At 39.9% G+C, this 21165-nt stretch overlaps 1 protein-coding gene across 1 annotated transcript in view; it reads right to left on the bottom strand.

Moving 5' to 3' along the window:
• The window catches only part of LOC118785020 (CUB and sushi domain-containing protein 3-like), a 241715-nt gene that overhangs the window by 87881 nt on the left and 132669 nt on the right, over nucleotides 1–21165 (bottom strand). The window contains exons 21-28 of the mRNA XM_036539546.1: nucleotides 19893–20081; nucleotides 14524–14693; nucleotides 13909–14065; nucleotides 9005–9196; nucleotides 6332–6458; nucleotides 4721–4923; nucleotides 3971–4162; nucleotides 2103–2241 (exon numbers count right to left, since the gene is read on the bottom strand). Of these exons, the coding sequence (XP_036395439.1) occupies nucleotides 2103–2241; nucleotides 3971–4162; nucleotides 4721–4923; nucleotides 6332–6458; nucleotides 9005–9196; nucleotides 13909–14065; nucleotides 14524–14693; nucleotides 19893–20081 (1369 nt within the window). The remainder of the gene's footprint in view (nucleotides 1–2102; nucleotides 2242–3970; nucleotides 4163–4720; nucleotides 4924–6331; nucleotides 6459–9004; nucleotides 9197–13908; nucleotides 14066–14523; nucleotides 14694–19892; nucleotides 20082–21165) is intronic.

Here is a 21165-nt window from a genome sequence, read left to right as displayed (position 1 = left end):
GAAGATGCAGGAGATACAGAACTTCCCATTGCAGTACCTTAATCATCTCAATTAGTAAATAAATGATTTCTAATTAGGCACAAGTGCAAGTTTATTCACAGAGCACTGCTCATGGCTATTGCCACATATTTCTCAGTTTTATTCAGTGGTAATGTATTCATAAATATGTTTCAATAATACACTACCAATACCACGTTTACAAGTAACAGAATATGATCTGGCAACTTGTGATTTTGGGCTTTTTCCTTAGAGAACATAAATACTGAATCATAAAAGCCCATTGGCACCGTTGTTAAATATTATTAAAGATCTTTTATCAAGGAATAACGATCAAATAATGAAAAATAGTACTTTAAATATTTGAAATCATCTACAGATAACCTATGAATGATAAATGTTTGTTTGTAAGGAGCATGTATGTCAAAAACTGAAAAAGAAAAAAAGAAAATTTCAGTTCAATATATTTTGCTATGAAATATATTAATATGAAATATACTTAATTTGCTAATATTAAACATCACACTTTGGCTAACTTGGCCTTCTGTCATGAATTAATTATGCTGTCACGAATTAATGTATTAATTGCACTGTATAAGGACACACTTCTGCCTCATCCAGCCTTTTGTGTGACAGTCGTACATACCTTTATTATCACAGAAACAAATGAAAGACATTTTCAAAAATATTATAACAGAAAAGGTGTCACAATGTACTACAAAATCTTTTTTCATGCCTTTTGCTTCCTCCTCTATAACATGACACGGTTTCTTCTCTGGAAACACCTCAGTAAATTGTACCTACAGCCTTTCCAAAACTGTTGAAATACACTGCACTCCCCTTCTAAGACATATTGATAAAAGAATCAACTGCATGTAGTGATCAAAAATACTGGAACAAGACCAATTTCTAACACAACACTGTTTAAATCCTCTATGCTCCAGTTATGCTGAAAAACCATCATGAACATCTTGAAGATGAAGGAAAACAAATTCAAACTGGAAAGACACCTAGCTTACACAGCTCCTGTTATTAAGGAGATGCTCAAACATTAATCTGAAATTAAGACAAATTATCATTTATTTTTGAATTTAGTTAATGAAATTGACTATGCCATCGTGTGGTAGAGTACACTCCATGAGTGCAGTGTACCAACAAACAGCAAGAGGGTATGAACTTCCAGTTTCCATTTCCATTCTTCAATGAAATATTAGGTTTCCAGCTGTCATAGAACTGGATGTATACATAGATCAATAGCAACATACCTCTTTCACATTAAAAGATCTGATCTCCCACAATGTTCTAAGAGGTGTATGTATTGACAGTGTTGACAATTAAAATGCCATTAGCTTTCTTTACCTTCTAAAAGAACATTGATTAAAGCGGGATAGCAGACTCCCAGTTACCGCACGACACAATGAAATGTTCAGCATTTCGTCAGGGTATGTACAGTAATAAGCAGCTGAGCATCCTGTGGGTGAGAAATAAATCCCCTCACCCTGTGTGCTTAGTCCTATAGGATGCCTAACATACAGTAAAGCATGCACACACATGCAAGTTAGTGTGTCTTACAGAGAAAAAAATACCCATCTTACATTGCTTTGGCAAAAAATTAGACCTACTTGGAAAACAAATGGCAGTCTTTTTAAGATAAAGAACAGTACTGAAACTTATGAAAAATATTGTAGAAGAACAAACAAACCAACTTAAAAAAAACTGAATACTTTCTCAGATTTGCCTTTCAAAGTTGAAAGACAAAGGGCATTTCTTTTTCACTTGTATTGAAATCCCATCCCCCAACCCCCCAGCACCAAATATTTTATAAATCCCAGCTCAGGAAATAACCTTCTAGGCTGACATATGAATTCTTTGCATGGCACAGTACTGAATACAGTGGCACTTTACTTATACCTTATTAGATGTACTTCATAAGTAACTCTGGATAATCGTGTCTTCTAAACATGTAAATAATGTAAATGTCACATGGTCTTATGTTGCATTCCATACAACATGTGATGACAGGCTGCAAACAGCGACAGGAAAAAAGTGGTCATTCATTTGTTCAGATGATGCCCTCAAAGCAAACAGTTATGGAGATATAATACCTGATGAAGGCCAGAGATATGACGTAGTCAGGGTTCACAGCGATAAGCCAGTCACAGTCCTTGCTGTGGGGGTATGGGTGTGGGAAGTTTGGAGACAGGATGAACCCTGAGGAACCTGTGAGATTTCCTCCACAGGGAGCTGAGGAGAGAAAGATGGATGTATGTAACACAGTACAAAAACACACGTTTATATTAACATGCATAGCAGATGCAAGTAAAGCTCTAATGTTGTGTTGAGTGATACTGAATAATTATTTTCATAATTTTTTTCAAGCTCAATGTCTGTACTGATCAAAAACACAGCATTAATGCACTACACTAAATTATGCATGAAAACAAATGTGTGAAGTGAGAATTTAATAATGGTCTGAACCCAGCGGTCTTAGAAACTGATGCCCTTGTTTATCGTCTGGCACTCTGAATACCGAACACAAATGACACCAATTACTGAAACTCCTCACTTAACCAACATGTAAAATAATTTTAAAAACTAATTTAATTTAATAATTATTATTAAAGATATTAATTATCAATTAAATTGCCAAATTCATTGATAGGAAATGAGCAGTCTGGAGGATCAACCTTTGTCAGAAACATATAATCACAACTGGAATAAATTAAAAAGGTTTATTGAGCAGTTACACTAAGACAAAGAGAAAATTCAGAGTCTGGGGTACAGATGTGGTCCACTACCTTAACAGACACTAAATTACATAAAGACATTAACAAAACAAGAACATGGATGAATCATGGAATGGATGAATGAATACGTGAAGAGAAAATTACCCCAGCCAATTGTTTACCTCTCCCAAGAAAGAACACAGGAACCACTCACAATAGCAGCAAAACTCCAAAAGGAAAAATCCAAAAAGTTGCAGGAGAAACTGAGCAGATTGAATGGAGCACAAGCAAAAACTGAGCCAAGCTGTGCAGACAAAAAACTGAGCATAGACAAAAAATGAGCTCACTGGACGACTGAGCGGATGACTGAGCGTCTTTCTGAGACTGAGCATCGAGGCCTGTTCTAGGCCTGACTTTAGAAGAAGCTCTCTCCACCTCCCTGACCCACACATAATTAATATTATGGTGGGGGAGGTCCTGGAAGTTTCTTCAGGACTTAATTTTGTGCTTTACACCCAAACATCTGGAAATACCAGATATATTTTCGAGGTTCTCATTTTTACATTCAGCTCTTCATGAGCATTGCAATGACACCAAACACTAATAGGCATGGGTTGAGTGGAGAGAGTTGGCCGAGAGGAACTGGTAAAATGGTGGTTTTGCTGCTATATTGAGAAATACACGTTATCACACGACATTGGGGTTTCCAACATTTTTCCCATGACATGAGGGTACAATTAACTGTGGGGTATAAAAGGGTAAGTGATCCGAACATGTAGATACACACAAAGGAACACACACACACACACACAATGATTACCAATAAACAAAGCAGGCGTACCACACCCTGCTTCCACTTTTATCTGGCAAAATCAAATGTGACTCCAAACAGCCAATCATTATTATGAGGTTTTAAGTATCTGACTGGGTTTCAGGTAACTTCTTGCAATCTTAAAGCAATGGCTGTTAATTTAAGTAGGTATGTGACCTGTGGTCACTGATTTAGGGTTATTTATGGTGGTAGACCATTTGCCCTCTTGCCTGCCCAGAGTAATGAAAGGAATCATAAAAACCCAGACCAGGGCAAAGAACCATAAAATGCATGGTTCTCTCCCAACAAAATATTAGAATAAAATGTGATTGATTAGTTTATTCAAACATTATCTTTCTGGTTATTGTAAAAATATTTTTAATTTTCATCTTCTAAAAACAAACAGCAGATCAATCAACTGATTGTCAGAACTCACCGATACAGATAGGTGGGCTGGGCTGCCAGTAGTATCTGTTTTCCACTTGAATGCACGCAATCTTTGTATCGCCCTGCAGCTCGTACCCAGGGTCACAGAGAAAAGTGACTGTGTCGCCCGGTTCCCTTCCATCACCATAGCGACTGCCATTCATAGGTACCCCAGGGTCACGGCAGGCTGTTGCCACTGAACCTGAGACGGCATGACACTATGAGCTGTAGAGAGGTATTGTGGGTAATCATTGCATTCTATCTAATGTAGAATCTGCCTGTGATCCATGGCTTATGTGGGTTTGCCTGTCCCAATACTTTCAGGATAACGGTATCTCTGGAAAAGAATGCATGTGGCATTTAAACACTATCCTCAAGGAACAGCTTCTTAATCACTTAGCTTGTGCATTGAAATAATTTGTTCTTGTTTTCTTTTTTCCTTTCTTTTTCTTTTTCTTTGGGGGGGGGGGGGGTGAGGGGCCCTGTGGGGCTATTTGAAGTGAAATTGTTAAAGTGTAAGATAGATCTAATTATGATAGTTAACAAGCTAATTACAATAGCTTGTTTTTACTGTAAATTGCTTCTCTTAATACTGAAAACCCCCAACCAACCTGGCAATTTCAGAGAAAGGAGAAAATGAAAATATATGTAAATGTCAGAGTTATTAATTACATATTACTTGTGTAGTTAATAACCAATCATTTAAGAGTATAATCAGAAGCTATTGTTATTCAGCCTTTTTTCACACCAAAAGACTCACTGGAGAACTCGATGGCAAAGCCAGACTTGCTGATGTAGAAGTCGGTCTCGAACTGGACGGTCACCACATTGAGCGTGCTGTGGACTCTCTCCGGGAGCAGGGATCCGCTCACCTCCCGAAGAGGCATCTCATTCTCCACCGGACCATCCCAAATCCTCAAAATGTCGTGGGATGCCTCCGTGTCGAATGCTAGAAACTGGAGGCTGGAGGGGTGACGCATTGGGTTGGAGAATAAGTACACATCGAGGACAGATGATTGTATAGAGCAGTTCAGACTGAACTGAGACCCAGTTTGCTCAAGTGATTATCCAAATAAATAGCTTGGTGAGTAATGACTAACAACCATTGGTAATAATTATCATTGACCACATCTGTTGCTATAATAAACCATGGGAGAGAGAAAGCACTGAGAAGTACATTATTGATGTACAGCGAGCTGTACCATGAAATTACCTCTTAATTGCGAACATGTGGCTGTGACATTACTGTCAGTGTGTGCTTACACTTGGTAGCAAGAAATAATTGTGCAACTATCCTCTGCCCAAAAAATGTGAGTATCTTCATTCTTTTCAAAAATATCTGGGATGTACATTACATACATTTTGTCTCATTTATAAGAGAGGGAGATGTTGCCACTGCTGAATTATAATCAAATTGGTTATTTTATGATTTTCATCTGAAAGTTTGGTCATTTTCCCTTTGGGTGTTCAGGAAAAGCCCTTTGGTGTGTTGCCAAGCTTGTGGCTAGATGGGAGAAGACCTGACTTCAAACTTATGTGTGATGGAGAGTCAGAAAACAAGACCAATCGTCTGTTCTCAAGGTTATGCTGCTTCACCTCCATGCGGAAATAAGAAAACAGAATACATAAACAGTGTGCCTTTATGCTTCATGCCCCCAGGCTTCTCACGCACACAGCGTGTGGAATAGAAAGGCGCTTATGCAGTGACGACACCATGAAGACACCCCCTTTTTTCAAAAGCCCATTGAAATTCTCCTCCTACATTTCTGCGCACTACTACCACCCACTCCTCCCTCCCCGTCCTCCCCTGACAGAAACTGAAACCGATGCTTTCTTTTATTGTTTTCTTTTGCCAGAATTTGCCTCAGGTTCTACCAGTAGACGGGGGAGTGTTTTTTCGAACCCTGTCCTACTTCAGAGTCTTTTTCTCTGCATGGAGTCGAAACACGTAAGAGTCACTCCACCTTATAAATCCATATATTCTACGTTTGAACCAGAAGGTTCTGAGAGGAAATGAATACTCAGTGTAGTGATGATATGCCTGACAACTGACAGAGTCTGGCCATATTTGCTGATTGGATGATTAACTCGGCTGCTCCTCACCACAGTATATTTTCTCCAGAGCGTACGGTATTCATTTCTTGCATTTCCTAAGCTCGGTTAGGAAGAAAGTTAACTACCCAATAAGCTGCACACATGCATGCACCATTCATGTGGTACATATTCTGCTCTGTCCTGCGCTGTGAACCTGCAATTGATCACTAAAATTAGCCAGCCGTCAGTCCTGTAAATCATCCAATCACAGGGCTCGCTGGGCAGCCATCCTATGAGACTGGTGTTTATGCTTCACAGGTGAACACGTCTCTGGTACCTGACAATGTTCCCTGACTCCACCTCAATGACCCAGGTGCAGCGCAAGTTGTTGTCATATGGGAAGGGGTAGCCGGGGGACAGGATGCGGCCTGATGATTCACCTTGGAACCTGCCTCCGCACTCCGCTGTACAGAGAACAAGATACGGCATTATTACAACCTACTCCCATTGAAATAAATGCCATTCATGACAAAGAGTCAGTGTCACTAGGTTCAGAATCTTTTAAATCTCCTGCTTGCCAGTTTCCTGACAACCACGGATATTCTATTTTCTGAACTAATCTACAGATATCAGATATCTAAGCTCCACGAAAAGTGCAATGATACCCCAATAATTTACTGAATGGCGATCATATCAATGCCCCCGCCATGTCTCTCTTGATCATTACATTAAGTCATTTAAAAGGCTGCCCACTGAATATATGAACTGGACCTGCATCAGGTATTAATAAAGTGACTCAACACTCCCATCCACCCCCCTTCATTTACATACCTGCACATCGAACAACACACTGTTCAATGAGGCTTGTGTGACATATTTGATTAATAAGAGCATTATGAATTTCACATACCTCTTAGAAGTACCCCATGCAGTAAATCCCCCACAGACAAGCATGGTTTAAAATATACAGTATTTTATAAATGTACACATGTGAGGGAGAGAATGAAGCGTTCCCAAAAGATACCTACAGCAGGCCAATAATTTCATCTCCCTAAAAATGGATGTCAGCCAGTCAACCTAATGTGACAGGGTCCTTTGGGAAGTTACTGCATGGGTATGGTCCTGAGGTATGATCCAGGAAAAAAATTATTGTAAAATTTTGATGAATTGACATGATAGGGAATAAAATAAAAAACGCATTGCAGATCAAAAAGCTGGACTGATGTAAGGATTAAAATGATCTAAGCATTAAAATGTAACAAAGAGAATTATTATTATCCATTGTTACACTTCCTACTGCTACTTTTTATTCAAGAAATTATTTATTCTCCACATTGCACTCCTTTTTTGGATTCACACCTCAAGCCTATTAGGCTTGTCACACCACAACAGCCTTGCAATGCCAGCGAAAGTAAATGCAATCCTGAGATACACTCTTGTGCTATTTTTCATACCACATGCTCCATAATGCACTCCAGTGAAGCAAAACCCAAATGGAGGGTAGGTGCATCTCCCCTGAAGTTATCTGAGCAGCCCATAGGTACCTGTGCTGCCACTTGGGAGGCCATACTTGCTCCAGTTCAATCCACATATATACTGACAAGGAAACTGTGACAAATTGATTATAATTCGAATTAAATCATGTCAAATTAAAAATCTGCAATAAAATATAACCACCGTCCTCAATACATCAACAAAACCATGATACGTGCCACCTAAATCAATAAATGAAAATCATAACCATAAGCGGGACCATAATGATACAGTTGTGTGCCTGGGTGTACCTATTTTTTTCTCTCTGAAACCACTTATGATGAGATCACTTTTACAAATATAACTGTACAAGTGCAGGGAAAGGAAAACAGCACTAATGGCAAATGCAGTACTGTATGACATTATTTCCAAGGGTTTAATGCATGCTTCACACATCCACAAATGTGAACCTGACTTCAATAATCATAATAAAAAAAGAGTTCAATATTTAATCTGTAATAAAAGAAGATGGGGTATGTAAAGCTTCAAGCTTCACCTTACTTCGACACTTCACTTTAAATAAAGGTCAGCCCACGGGAACGGCAACTGTCGAACATAAATATAAAAACATGAGGAAAAATGCTTTGTTCAGATGATGAGGAATAAATGATTAATTTTGTGAACAGGCTATCAAAATATACTGCTGGAATTACATTTGCTGCAAGGTAAGTGGAAGAGTGATGAAAATAAAATTAAATGGGCTTTCTCGCAATTTTCTGTCTGCGTCTAATGCTACACCCTGCATTATAAGGCGGTCACACAGTTATGGAAACCAATAGATGGGTCTAAATAAGTAATCATGCAAATTCGGCTGACGTCCCTTTGTTGGGGCACAGAGGCTAACTAAACCTGCAATTTGTCACAATCTCCAATTGAAATGGAAATTGCATTGTCGAGTACTTTCAATTAAAGGCTCAGAAAGCGCTCAGGTCTCAGAGGTAACTGGAAGCTGCAGGAGCCCTGAACTTGCAGACACATAAAATTCACCTGCTGCGTTAGACAAAACAGTATACAAATGGGGAACTATACTTCACTCAACATAAGATGATTTCAACCAGTAAGGCCCATGGGTGCTGTAATCTAAATTAGACAATGTGAATGTATTAGAAAAATTCCCTTCTCTTTTGGTGTAAGAAAACTTTTTGTCATTTTAACTAATATCATTCACTAGGAGACACAGTGTCACATGTGCGATTGTATGAGGAAGGATTTCCTAATATGGGTATGGCATGGGAGGTCTGACATGATGAGAAGCCATACTGAGAGCTGTATCAGAGATTAACCATTCCAAAGAAAAGCAGAAGAGACATTTGCATTCACTTGTAGAATGGAGATCAGTGTGGTTTAAACAAAGTTCCATTAAGCAGAGATAACACAGCCTGAAAGCCTTCGGATTAGTTCTGTGAATGGCTGTAGTGCAATTTTTCATGGGTAGAATTTCAATAGGAAGTGGCTACTGATGAGCGTGTCACTCCACCTATGCAGGAGGGGAGGGCGTGGTCCCACGCACGTCTCTCTCCTGTCATGCAGGTCAGGGTGTTGCTGCCGTGCAAGGTGTAGCCTGGGTTGCACCTGTAGGTCACGCTACTGCCAGAGAAGTGGCCCTGGTCGCTGATCTTGAACCCAAATTGAGGGACGCCTGGATCCTCGCAATGGGAGAGCTCAAAACCTGGGAAAGGGGGGGGGGGGGTATAACAGAGATGATATGCATGAAACACTCTTTCTCCTGGAAACCTGAAGTATGAGGAATAAAGGCAGACATACAGAACCTTTCTGGCTTTTTCAAAGCTTTTAAAGCTTTTATTTTTCATTTTCACTGCTATTCTCACTGCTCCAGTTGGAATCTAATGGCCAGCTGCTGGCCCTGGACAGCTGCAGCATGTGCGAAACTTCTAAACCCTGGTCCTGCAGGACCGGCGTGTCTGCAGAGCCACCGTGTCTGCAAGCTTTCATCCCAGTCAGGCATTACACATGTTTGAACTATTTATTTTCTAGACTGACCTGATACTGAGTGTCAGTAGTTTAATGAGAGCTAGAAAACTTGCTGCAGATCTGAAATAGTGCATCATGCTAATTTACAATCTCCCACTGTTATCTGTGCTCGTTTTAAGATGAATGAAATCCGTCATTAATTTGGTGATTACCGGTGTTTGACTTAAAGTCACGCTGAGTTTGTAGGTGGGAACTTTCTCTTGCTAAGCGGGCAGAGCAATTAAAATGAAATTCTATTTGCTCATTTAGAAATGTGTTTAGGGAGGCAAGCACTGAGCGGAGGAGGTATAAGAGAAAGATATATTTTGTTATTCTGATATTACTATTGTCATCATTTTAATCAGAAGGAAAATGAATCAATCCCATCCCTCTGTCAATTCCATGGCAGCGACACAATCCTAACCATAGACTTGTCCTTGTCCGATTTCTGTTCTCCCGTGAGAAACGTATGGTTATTATGCCACCCGGCAGGTCCACGTGATGCTCGTGGCAGCTGTGATTTATCTAACGCTCTCATAACGTTTCTCTCCTCACTGCTGAATGTTATGATGATATTACGAGCCTCGCATTTGGTATAAATCACACAGCAGTTACTGCCTCCACTTAGTAAATTACCTTTGTGCCTCTCCTCCAACAGCAACGGACGCATGATCTGAATGCATGTTTAGACGGGTCCTGCCCTCCCTCACGCTCCCTCCCTCTCCCTCTCTCTGAGGCCTTTCCTGAGAAGAATACAGAATCTCTGCCCCTAGAGGTCCCACATTCAGATGAATTCATACTGCAGTCTGAATACTTGACATAGACAGACTCTAAAGAATGAAGGGAACTAATTTCATCTTTTCAAAATGCAATGCTATTCTGTTAAAAGGCCAGTAGATTCCCTTGTCATCATCTTTTAACATGTATATCAAAGTGGAGCTTTATACTAGGATCAAATTATTGTGGGGGGCGGGGGATGGGGGATTCAAAATGGCTCTTGTGTAGAGGAATTTATAAATGCTTGCCACAGCACCCCTAACCAAACACATTTTCAAGATTTTGTTGTCACAAAGAAGAACCTTAAGTGTCAGGCATGGTTGAAGCAGACTGAGGCACTCAGCGTGGTCACAGCTCATTTGTCTGCAATGGTACACACACTCCTGTCTGAAGAGATTTCTGTCCCTTCAACTTGCTCTCACAAAGCCGGTTCCTGACAGTGCCTGACTCACACAACATGATGCTGGGGTTGTGGGCTTTCAGCTTACACTCAAGCTCATGTATTGCAAGGACTGAGAAAAACCTTGAGAAGAGGTGAAATACCTGTATAATGGCGCAGATAACAGTGATCATTATACCTGAGACCAAAAGGCAGGAAGCCACATGACAGTGACTGAGGTTCAGACTTCAGGGGAGGATGAATGGAAAGCCTGTGTGTGTTTCAAGCAGGAGGTCCTTTAATGTCTCTTTAATGTCACTACTCACATGAGAAATTGCACAATGAAATGATACACATCCATACATTCGCAGTAGCAGTAGCATCTCCATACCTAGGCTCCCTATGTGTAAATCTCCAGCTGGCTCCATTTATAGGAAAACTACATTTTGCCTTTCTCATTATCTGTTGTAAATTAAAGTGCAAACAACTGGCAAACAAACTGGGCCTAGACACAAAGATACAAGATCAATCTGGTACACAGTCCTACTCTATAAGCAAAAACATGTTAACCAAGGTTGTGGGACCACTCACAATCAGCTCATCCCTGTTGACTGCAGCAAAGTCAGTCAGTAAGTAAACTAGACATATTAAATCACCTGAACTAGACAGACAGATATATTTGCTCTGAACAACCTTCTACCAAATGTATACGTGTTAAAGGTAATAAAAAGGAAATAACATAAGTATATACAGTATTTTCCAGTGAGTCATTATATACAAATATGCAAACATTTCAAATATGCATCATTCAATTAGCCAAATTGAAAATTGTTTTCTTTTTTTACTGTAGCATGTCTAGTTAGCACCTGTAGACTACTCTGCATTGCACATAGTACAAGCAACGTCTGGGGCGTCTCCCTTTGACTTTCATCCTATGACATGTTTAAAGGAAGTTCAGAGGAGAACATTCCAGTTTGCAAAATGGTATGGTCTCCCCCCAGTGAAGTACACTGCTTTGCAGGTTCCATTTGAGAGAGAAACGGCAAGGGCCAGAGGGCTGATAAAGCTTCTTTTACTCACATTGCTACGGTTGGAACAGTCCTTAAGGTGGCTATGATTTCACTTCCTGCTCTGAGAAGGTGCGGAGGCACCAACCAAAGTGAAAGAGGGAGCATTAAAAATTGAATGGGATTTAGCCAAGATATCAAGCCCTACCCTGCTAGTATCAGTATGTTCGAAATATTTCAGCAGCACTACAATTATCTACACAACCACATTACATCTGGCCATATCTATAACACATCTAACAAAACTACATCAGCACTAATGGCTATTTGTTCTCTGAATGGCTTCAGACCCTCCCATGTAATTAATTTTTGGAGAATTACTCCCTTTCAGAGAAGGTACTGTGTACCACTCCGTCCAGACTGTGGCCAATAATCCTTTTGATAAATGTCACTCTCTCTGTGATGGAATCTGTCCGACAGGCTTTCATTGTTACTAGTTCCTCTCATGTAGCTCCTTTACACATTTATTAGACTTACTGAAAGGGCTGCAACAACTCACTGATAACATTCATTCAACAATTCGGATCCTTCCGGCTTCTCAATCAATGTGCAGATGTGTGTTCACATTGAACAAATGTTGGTCTTGTTCGAACCTAAACATGCTTCTTGCAGTGTTGCTTTACCGGGGAGAGAAAGGTTATGTGTCTCACGTTTTAGCAAACACGTATTTCGAGCAGACTGGAAACGACAATATTGTTTACTTAGAATTTGTTCTTAAACATTCAAGAGGCATTACAGGATGTCCATTGAATGCTGGTGGTTTCAAAATACATTGACCAGCAATGCATCAAACTGGAATGTCAGGAATTGATCTCAATTGGCAGGTGTTTTCCCCTGTGTTGTATCGAATCTCATGTATTGAGTTATTGAATATCTGTTGTGTCAAGTGGGGGTTCCTGTCTCTAATTATTGTACATGCAATCTGACAGGGATAACAAACATCTGAATGGAAGAATATATCTTACTGAAATGTATTCTGCTCTGGTCTCTATGAAAATTTCCACAGGGTGAAATGTCACACTGCTTTTACCCTTTATATATATTTAAAGCACATTTGAATTGTTGCGGTGCAATGAATTTGCATGAAAATGTGAAAGTGCCCTGTTTTACTGTCATGCCTTTAGTCCCTTCAAATAACCAGGGAACGCACCATTTGATTAGTCCTGAGCTCAGAAAAAGATGAAAATTATGGACAATTATCTCCCAGCATGCACCAGTAAAACCCTGGCCAGGAGCAAAATACTCTCAATCCTAAAATGGCGTTTTTATTTACTCTCGCAATCCGCAGCTTCATCTACTGGTGAAATTGCATTGTCTATGTGAGCTGTGATTGACTCCCCTTCCCCTCGCCACTGCTGACCTTTACTAAGACATCAAACAGCTTAATCCCCTTGCTAGATTTTCACTGAGGACAGGAAGGGATTTCCAAGATTTCAAATGAGATACCCCCTACAGTGTTTTTAATGGTCTGACCCTTATACAAAAACCCAATCATATGATCTTAGGATGGGGAATAAGAAACAAAGAGGGTGGCGTCTCCTCCCAGTTGTGACTTTAAACTTTAAATGCCCATGATGTGTCATAGGATTCTCATTAAAATGCTGCATGTTTCACATTCCCATACAAATCCCCCCAAAATCAAAATATGCTCATTTCAAGTATGGTTCTAAAATATGTTTTTCACATGCATATACATTGTTGTGCAAGTGTTATAACATTATTGTACTGCAATTACTGTAATTCACAAAGAAACTAAAACCTACTGCATATTTTAGACTTTTAGCAGTGTTCCACTCCCTACACAGAGGTGTTCTTCCAGCAACACATCCTCTACATTCTTATTTCGAGAGATTTCATACTGTTGATGGATGAACACCAACACACCAGCCTGCCAACCTGTTATCATTTTAATGCATGCCTTCTTCCTATTCTCGATATTATCAAATTGTTCATCCTTCTTATACAGCTTTTTGGGTATTGCAGAACAGGACATGTCAATATCAGATGATGTCTTTGGATATCCCTTCTTCAAAACTGAGAAATGTTAATTTAATGTTACAAAAATATAGATACATTCATGTTTCAACGCCTGCACAGATCTAGGACTATTGCACAGCGGTGTGTGCAGATGCATATGAACATATACTTGGCTGTTAGTGCAGTATTACTGGAGTGAGCGTGACTTACTGGAATAGAGCAGCTTGAAGCCCTCTCCTGTGGACTCTGTATCTGAGAAGAACTCCAGCCAGAGGTGGTTGGAGGTGCTAATGAGCGTTTGGCCCAGCATGGCCGACCCTGTGAACACGCCCAGCACCTGCGCTGTGTTGTCTTTTCCATCATAGATCTGCAGAGGATAAGCAAAAAATGTCAAGTGATATCCAAAGAACCATCAGGTTTGTGTTCCTCCTCTGCATTGTGATTATATCCATGCATAGAAAAGCAGCGGAACAACAGGCTTCTGTTAATAGCTTGTAAACCTATGTAGGCCTGAAATAACAAACGATTGAGAAGCATCAATGGAAAACACCTCCTTACCCAGGCATACGCCCAGACATAATCGAACCACAATATGCCCTGCCTTTTTGCAACCAATTCTGGTAAATGCCTTTTGATTTTCACACACAATTATAAAGTCTGAAGTCACTGAAATTAAGGGAAAAATATGTAACAAGTGAAAAATGTCATGGTTAAATTTGTGAGTCAAAGTAAAGGGCAAAGTACTTTGTATTGAGTTATTTGTTTACTGATTATTCAGTCCTCTGAGCTCTACTGTTAGAGTGTCCTCCTTGTCTGTTTGGTTACCTTCAGATAGTCTCCCTGCCCCAGGTGGAATGTTCTGGCAGAGATGTTGATGCCCTTCCCAGCAGGCACCTGGATGTTGTAGATGCACTCGTGGTTGTTCTCATAGTTCATGGGGTAATTTGGTGACAAGAGTATTCCCTCGTTGTCATGTACCGATGAGCCGCACTCCGCTGCACAAAGACGACATGGAAAAAAAAATACAAGAAATGGGGAAAACTAATGAGCAAAAATGAGTTGTAATGCCATGTTCATAATCCATTATAAAACACTAACTCAATCTTTTTCATATATTGAATTACTACAAAAGCCCACAGTGTGGACACATACTAGAGCTTTTTTCAGAGTGAGCTACTGTCTTGAAATGTGTGGGGATCTACATCACTATAAGTCTCTGTAAGTCTCTACATGAATAAACATTGATTTCCATGTACAGCATCTTTACAAGAACTAAAACTGCTTTACAGAGAAAAGGACAATTCATCTCAATCAAAATCAGTGTGTAGGCCCCCTGGGTGATGCACCACACATCATCCAACCAAGAGAAAAGGATACATTTAACCAGTTCAACTCGAGGACAATTATATGGCCAGATGACCAGGAAACATGTCTCTTCAGAAGTGCAAACAACCTTGGTTGGACACCTCATCTGAAGGGCATCTCCACTGTGCTGGGGCATTGGTTTGTGGTAAGACCTCTTCAAAGGGCATGAATTTTAAAAGGAGGTCTCCCATCCAAATTCTTACAAAGCCCAGCCCAATGTAGCTTCATTCACAAGTTTTCAAGAGTAGGCTACATAGTGGAATAACTTCTGACTCTAACATGCATGCATACATGCAGTTGTAATGAGTCTCCCAAATCACTGTCAGTTCGCTAGATGGAATTTTGAGAAGGGACTGACATAACAAGCTGGCAAAGCTTCTTACAAAAACAAGAGGAGTACACAAAAAAAAAAACAAACAGCAGCCACACTTGTATTTAATGCAGGTGTTGCCTATTAACTAATGACTGGTTGAGACAGACAGACCATTACAATTACAGACAATAAATTGACTGGTTGAGATGCTATTGATGAAATACAAACTGCTGTTGATATATTTGAATTGGATTGATCACAGGGCGCCTTTAAACATTTAACATTTTAACAATTAATACAAGCTAACAATCAATAATTAACAGTTTTGTGGCGGGACCGGTGAAGGCTCCCCTTCACAGACTAAAAGCCTGCCTGACACAGAACAAAAAATGTTCACTAAATGGAACAGAAAACAGTAAAGGTACATGTATCTGTTGCATTCCTGCATTTTCCATGGAACGGAACATCACATCAACCCACTCTGCAGCTGTGATTTATTTAACACTCTCATATAACATTTCATTCCACAGCTTTGGATGCTACAATGTGATGTCATTAAAAGTGTCATGTTTGGGATAAATCACACCATTCTGTTAAATCAAACATTATTCTGCCTCGATGTAATAAATTACCTTTGTGCCTGTCCTCCAACAATAATGGACATGATCTAAATGCAAGCTTAGATGGGTCCTGCCCTCCCTCACTCTCCCTCCCTCTACCCCTCAGTCTGAGGCCTTTCCTGAGAGGAATACAGAATCTCTGCCCCTGAAGGTCCTACATTCAGAGTAATTCATGCTATGTAGTCAAAAAAACTTGACACAGATAGATTCCAAAGTATGAAGGAAACTTTTGACAACCTATGTATTGAGGTGACACTTAGTCCGGATTTTGGAGAGGCACAGGAGCTGCGCATGACTGAGACAGGCAGAGAGACGCTTGGCATGGTTGCAGCTCTTTTGTCTGTGACGCTACACACACTCCTGTCTGGAGAAATTTCCTTCCCTTTCCCCGTTCACACAAAGCCAGTCTCTGACAGTAGTTGGCTCTCAAAACCTGATGCATGGAAGGTGAGTTATTCACAGTGTTTGTAAGGACCGAAAAAACAGCATAGTGGGAAATGTATGACCATTTTACATCTTCCTGTAGTCAAAAGACAATGAAACAAAGACAGAACAGAGCAGCAATCAAAAACATATGGAACAGAAAGATTGAAAGGTAACATGGAACGTGAGCGTGGATGTTGGATTATATTTCCCATATATATTCTATCCTATGCAATTAACTATAATAAAACAACAAAATGTATCTTCTGTATGAACTGACAGAAAAATGTAATGTTACCCCTTGCAATCCCATGACTTTCTCATGACTTTCTTTTGGTTTCCAAAACCCAGAATCAGTTGCTCCAGATAAAGAGAATAATTATTTAAACAATACAGCTGGCTGCCTTGATATTGTTGTCATTCTTTGAATTCATTCAAAGTGAATTAACCACTACTGCAGTCTTACACGAGATTTACATTTACATTAATTCATTCAGGAGCACAATTCACAATCAAGCTTACAAGAAGTGCATTTAATAGTGTGGTGCATGTGGCCATGCAGATACTGACCCATCACTGCCATACTTGTAATACAGTACCACTGTGAGAATCCACTGCTGTCATAAACATACCATGTACCACTACCACAATTTTCAATCACCAAGTTTACAATACCACAAGCATCTATCACCACCTACAAGCTTGTATTGCTTTATTCATCTACTGAACATTTTCTTCAATTTTGCCTAACTAGCTGATTCCCACAATTTTGTTATATTTCAAGGATTTGCACCAGATTCAGTATCTTTGTGGCTAATTGACCAACCCTTTTGAATGCATTTTTTGTGAGCTACACTGGATTAGAGTGTCTCCTAAATTAATAAATGGAACTGTAAATGTAGCTGGCTTCTGTGGCTTTATGGTCACATTGTTAAGGTGACAGTGTGGTTAAAAAACAGAGAATCCAACCACAGGGCTGGAGGTTGGATTCCTAGGCAGTGTGCTGCTGTTGTATCTTGAAGCAAGGTACTTATCCAGAGCTTCTTCAGTGAACACAACTCAATAACGATATTAAGTAAATTTGCAAGCTTGTCAGTCACCTCAGATAAGGCTGTCTGCCAAGCAAATAAATAAATAACAATAATAACTTATCCTGGATGGACAAAGCATGGTAGCTACACAGACAGAAATATCCCATTGAGGGATTTTTAAATTAATCCAATTAAAATTTGCCCTTCCTTTTTATTAAATGTAAAGGACAATGATTCAGTGCTACTGGACCACTACAGAAAGATAACATCTGTTATTTTCCTAAGTAGAGGCCTACAGTTGAAACTCAGTCAAAGTCAGATGGCCAGCCAATCATAGAACAGGAAGAGAGCCAGATACAAAGCCCCTGATGAGGCAAAAGAGTATTCAACAGTCACCCAGTACTCGACAATATAACCCCAACAGTGATACATAAACAACAGAAAGATTTATTTCATTATAACTTATGTCAGAAAGATTCATTGTCTCAAGGTACAGACAGGTACATCCAACTGAAAACCATTAGCCTTACTAAATATGTGTACAAGTAAAACAAATTAAAACATGATAAAACACATAAATGCACACATTTTTCCCACTTTCTTGTCAGAAAGCAATATGTGTCATTTTAATTACTCAATGATTACTTATCACACTGTCTGTGTTTGAATGAGTTTTTAATCAAAAAGCAGATTACCCATTACAGCCTTTGGCCTAATGGTTTCTCATTTGAAAATGACTGGATGTACGATTGCCCCCTCTCCCTTCCTCTCGTCCTTTCTCTCTCTCTCTCTCTGGCATACTGGCATTTGGAAATGTCTGTTCTGCTGCAGTCCCAGCATAGACAGGGTGGGCAGCTTCATGACTGAATTTCATTTTAAAAACACCACAGCATTAGTGCTAAGGAACAACCTTTTCATTACACACTACTTCTGGCAGGTAAATCATTTTCACTGGCAACGCTTTCGTGTTGAAACAACAAACAAACAATAAAACCCCCCCCGTGAGTTTCGATTCTCTCGCAGGACTTCTGAGAACAAAGGCTCTTGTAAGATGGAGCATTAGAAAATGGATATTCAGAGAACACAAATCCATCCTAAATGGGGCAGCAAAGAAGCTAAAATCTCTGGAGGTAATGTGCTTCATGATGGAATATGACCTTTTTATCCAAACAAAACAAAGCAGAGCAGAAACACTACACTGCATTGCGGTGGTTTTTGGGTGAAAAGTCAAAAATTACCCTGGCAGATAATCAGGGAAACTACATTCTGGGGTGTAATTAAAATTCCACACGCACACTGCTCCATTTTTACTTAGAGGCACACAAAGAAAGATTTTACAAAGATATTATCGCAACTGATGTGATCTATTGCAAAAGAATGATGTTTCAACCTACATGGTCTTCATCAAGCTGATGGTACATCCTTTGCATCCATTTACTGCCCATTAAAACAGGAAAAAAAAAAAAAACCATCGCAGCAACAGCAGGGCAGAACAGAGTGTGATATTCCCCGGCCATAATTAAGGATAGCGCTCAATCCATTCATCATTTATGGTATTATTCATCAGTGCATTACAGGTAGTGCCAAGTGGTTGCATAAACAAACCTTCCTTCCTCAAGTAAACAGTTACTGAACTGTTATTTGCATTGATCAGGAAAGGGTCATACTCATATTGCAGTGTTTTCATTTGATAAAGCCAAGGCAAAAGAGGGTATATGTTTTTTTCACTCTGGAGGGGGTAGCTCATCTACACACTTTCCAGCACTCAAAACACGCACACAACACAAGCCTATAGCAGGCACAATAACTAGAGTAATGTCCTAAACACAGTAGAAGATGCACCAGTTTCAACAGTCCTCAGAGTGAAACTCCTACTCTGAAATCTTATGCTATAGAATCATGCAAAATTTCACTGTGCTCCCCACAGTAGCATCACAGTCCCACAGAGTCACTTACAAGAGGAGAAATACAGAAGCAGGAGAAAATCAGCCAGATTTTTTGACATTCTCCTTTTTTGGCTGCCAGTGCAAGTTTGCTACTACATCTGCTACTAGGTTTGCTACTCAACTCTTCCCAAAAAAATACAAGTAGGAACTTAAAACAACAGTGTTTTTACCGCATGATTTATAACAGTGCCATTCAACACTAGATCAAATCAAAACCACTAAGCTGTCATAAGGAAGAAGAGCTAAAAGAAAGCAATACTCTATAATAGCGTACCCCCTGGATTCAAGGCAAAAAGTCGCTTTGTTGGAATAAGATGCTGGATTAATCTGGGAGTTTTTTTTTTTTAACTGAAATAGTACTTTGTGATTTTGTTTGGGAATCCTTTATGCTGTTATCACTGTTCCTGGCCTTCATGTGGTAATGCAAGTACCTGTCCACTAAAGGTGCTACACTGTTGACTGATGTTGAAGCGAATGAAAGCGGCTCACCACGTACCCACACACCTTGGCAGAGGTGCACTCCACATGCGTCGGCCGCCCCCCAGGCACATAATCTCCGGCACCCCCTCCAAGCGGTAGCCTGCGTTGCAGGAGAACTTGAGCATGTCCCCAACGCCAAAGCTGAGGCCACTGCGCCAGCTGAAGCGAGGTGTCCCCGGATCCTCGCAGGGCTCCAAATCATATTCTGACAAAAAATATCAGAAAACAAAACGAGGGCGGTGAATAAAGTCATGGATGATAAAACACTGATAACATACATAGAATATACAGTGCTACAGGCAAAGGGCACTGAGGCCAGTCCATGAGAAAATAAATCCCGGGAAAAGTGTTTAGTTCGATGAACTGCACCTATACATCTGCACAGCCTTGTAAAGGGCACTGACTCAGTAAATACTTCATATGTCCAACTAAACACCTGGGACTCCTTTTCAAAGGGTAGTACTTTATAGCTGCAATACCCTAATACGACTTCATGTGTTACTTTGTTGTTTCTCTGTCTCTGTCTCTTTATCTCTCTATATATAGCCTTAGCCACTGTTCCGCATGAAACATCAGCAAGTTGAGCAGTTTTCATCACTGAAGCTCCTGCAAAAAGTGCCTGAATAATCACCCCTTACTCAATTCTCTTCCTCTAGTTATTTGTGTGTGTGTGTGTGTGTGTGTGTGTGTACACATGAACATGTTCTCTTAATTTGGCTGAAATTACTACTTCTGCTTTTTATTGGTGTTTCTATATCTCTGCCTTCTCTGCTTCCCTGGGTGTTGCCCCCCAAAAAACCCACTGAGGTCCACTAAACATTGAACAGAACCCAAGGGCCTCTACATTATAATGTTAAGTAGTCACTGTATGGCAAACCACTTGTGTTTTTTTCAGAGAAGAACTGTAGGTGTCTTAAGAACCTTAATCTGGGGGGTAATATTGAGATTCCTTTTAAAATAAACATGGGGGCTTAATTACTGAAGTAAAAGTATTTAAATTAAAGCCCCAGAAACCAGTGGACAAAGCCTTGAAAAAAACAAAACCCCCAATCCTCCAAAAACAAGAATGAAGCAAAGACAACAAAGCCCAAATAGATAAACAGTCGTTCTTTAGAGGACAACACATCGCACATTGCACTTCCTCAAGGGAATTGTGGGAATACTTTAACACAAAAATTCCACAACAGCAACTGTTTTTTTTTTAAACTGATGTTTCAGCGATATACCTGGAATGTCTTCCGATCAATAGTTAATAACACAGTAAGGCCTGCAACAGTACTGATAGTATT

Source organism: Megalops cyprinoides, chromosome 10 (genome assembly GCF_013368585.1).
Source record: "Megalops cyprinoides isolate fMegCyp1 chromosome 10, fMegCyp1.pri, whole genome shotgun sequence".
NCBI classification, from domain to species: Eukaryota; Metazoa; Chordata; class Actinopteri; order Elopiformes; family Megalopidae; genus Megalops; species Megalops cyprinoides.
Note: the sequence above shows the minus strand (reverse complement) of the source record. Positions and strands in the feature narration are given on the sequence as shown.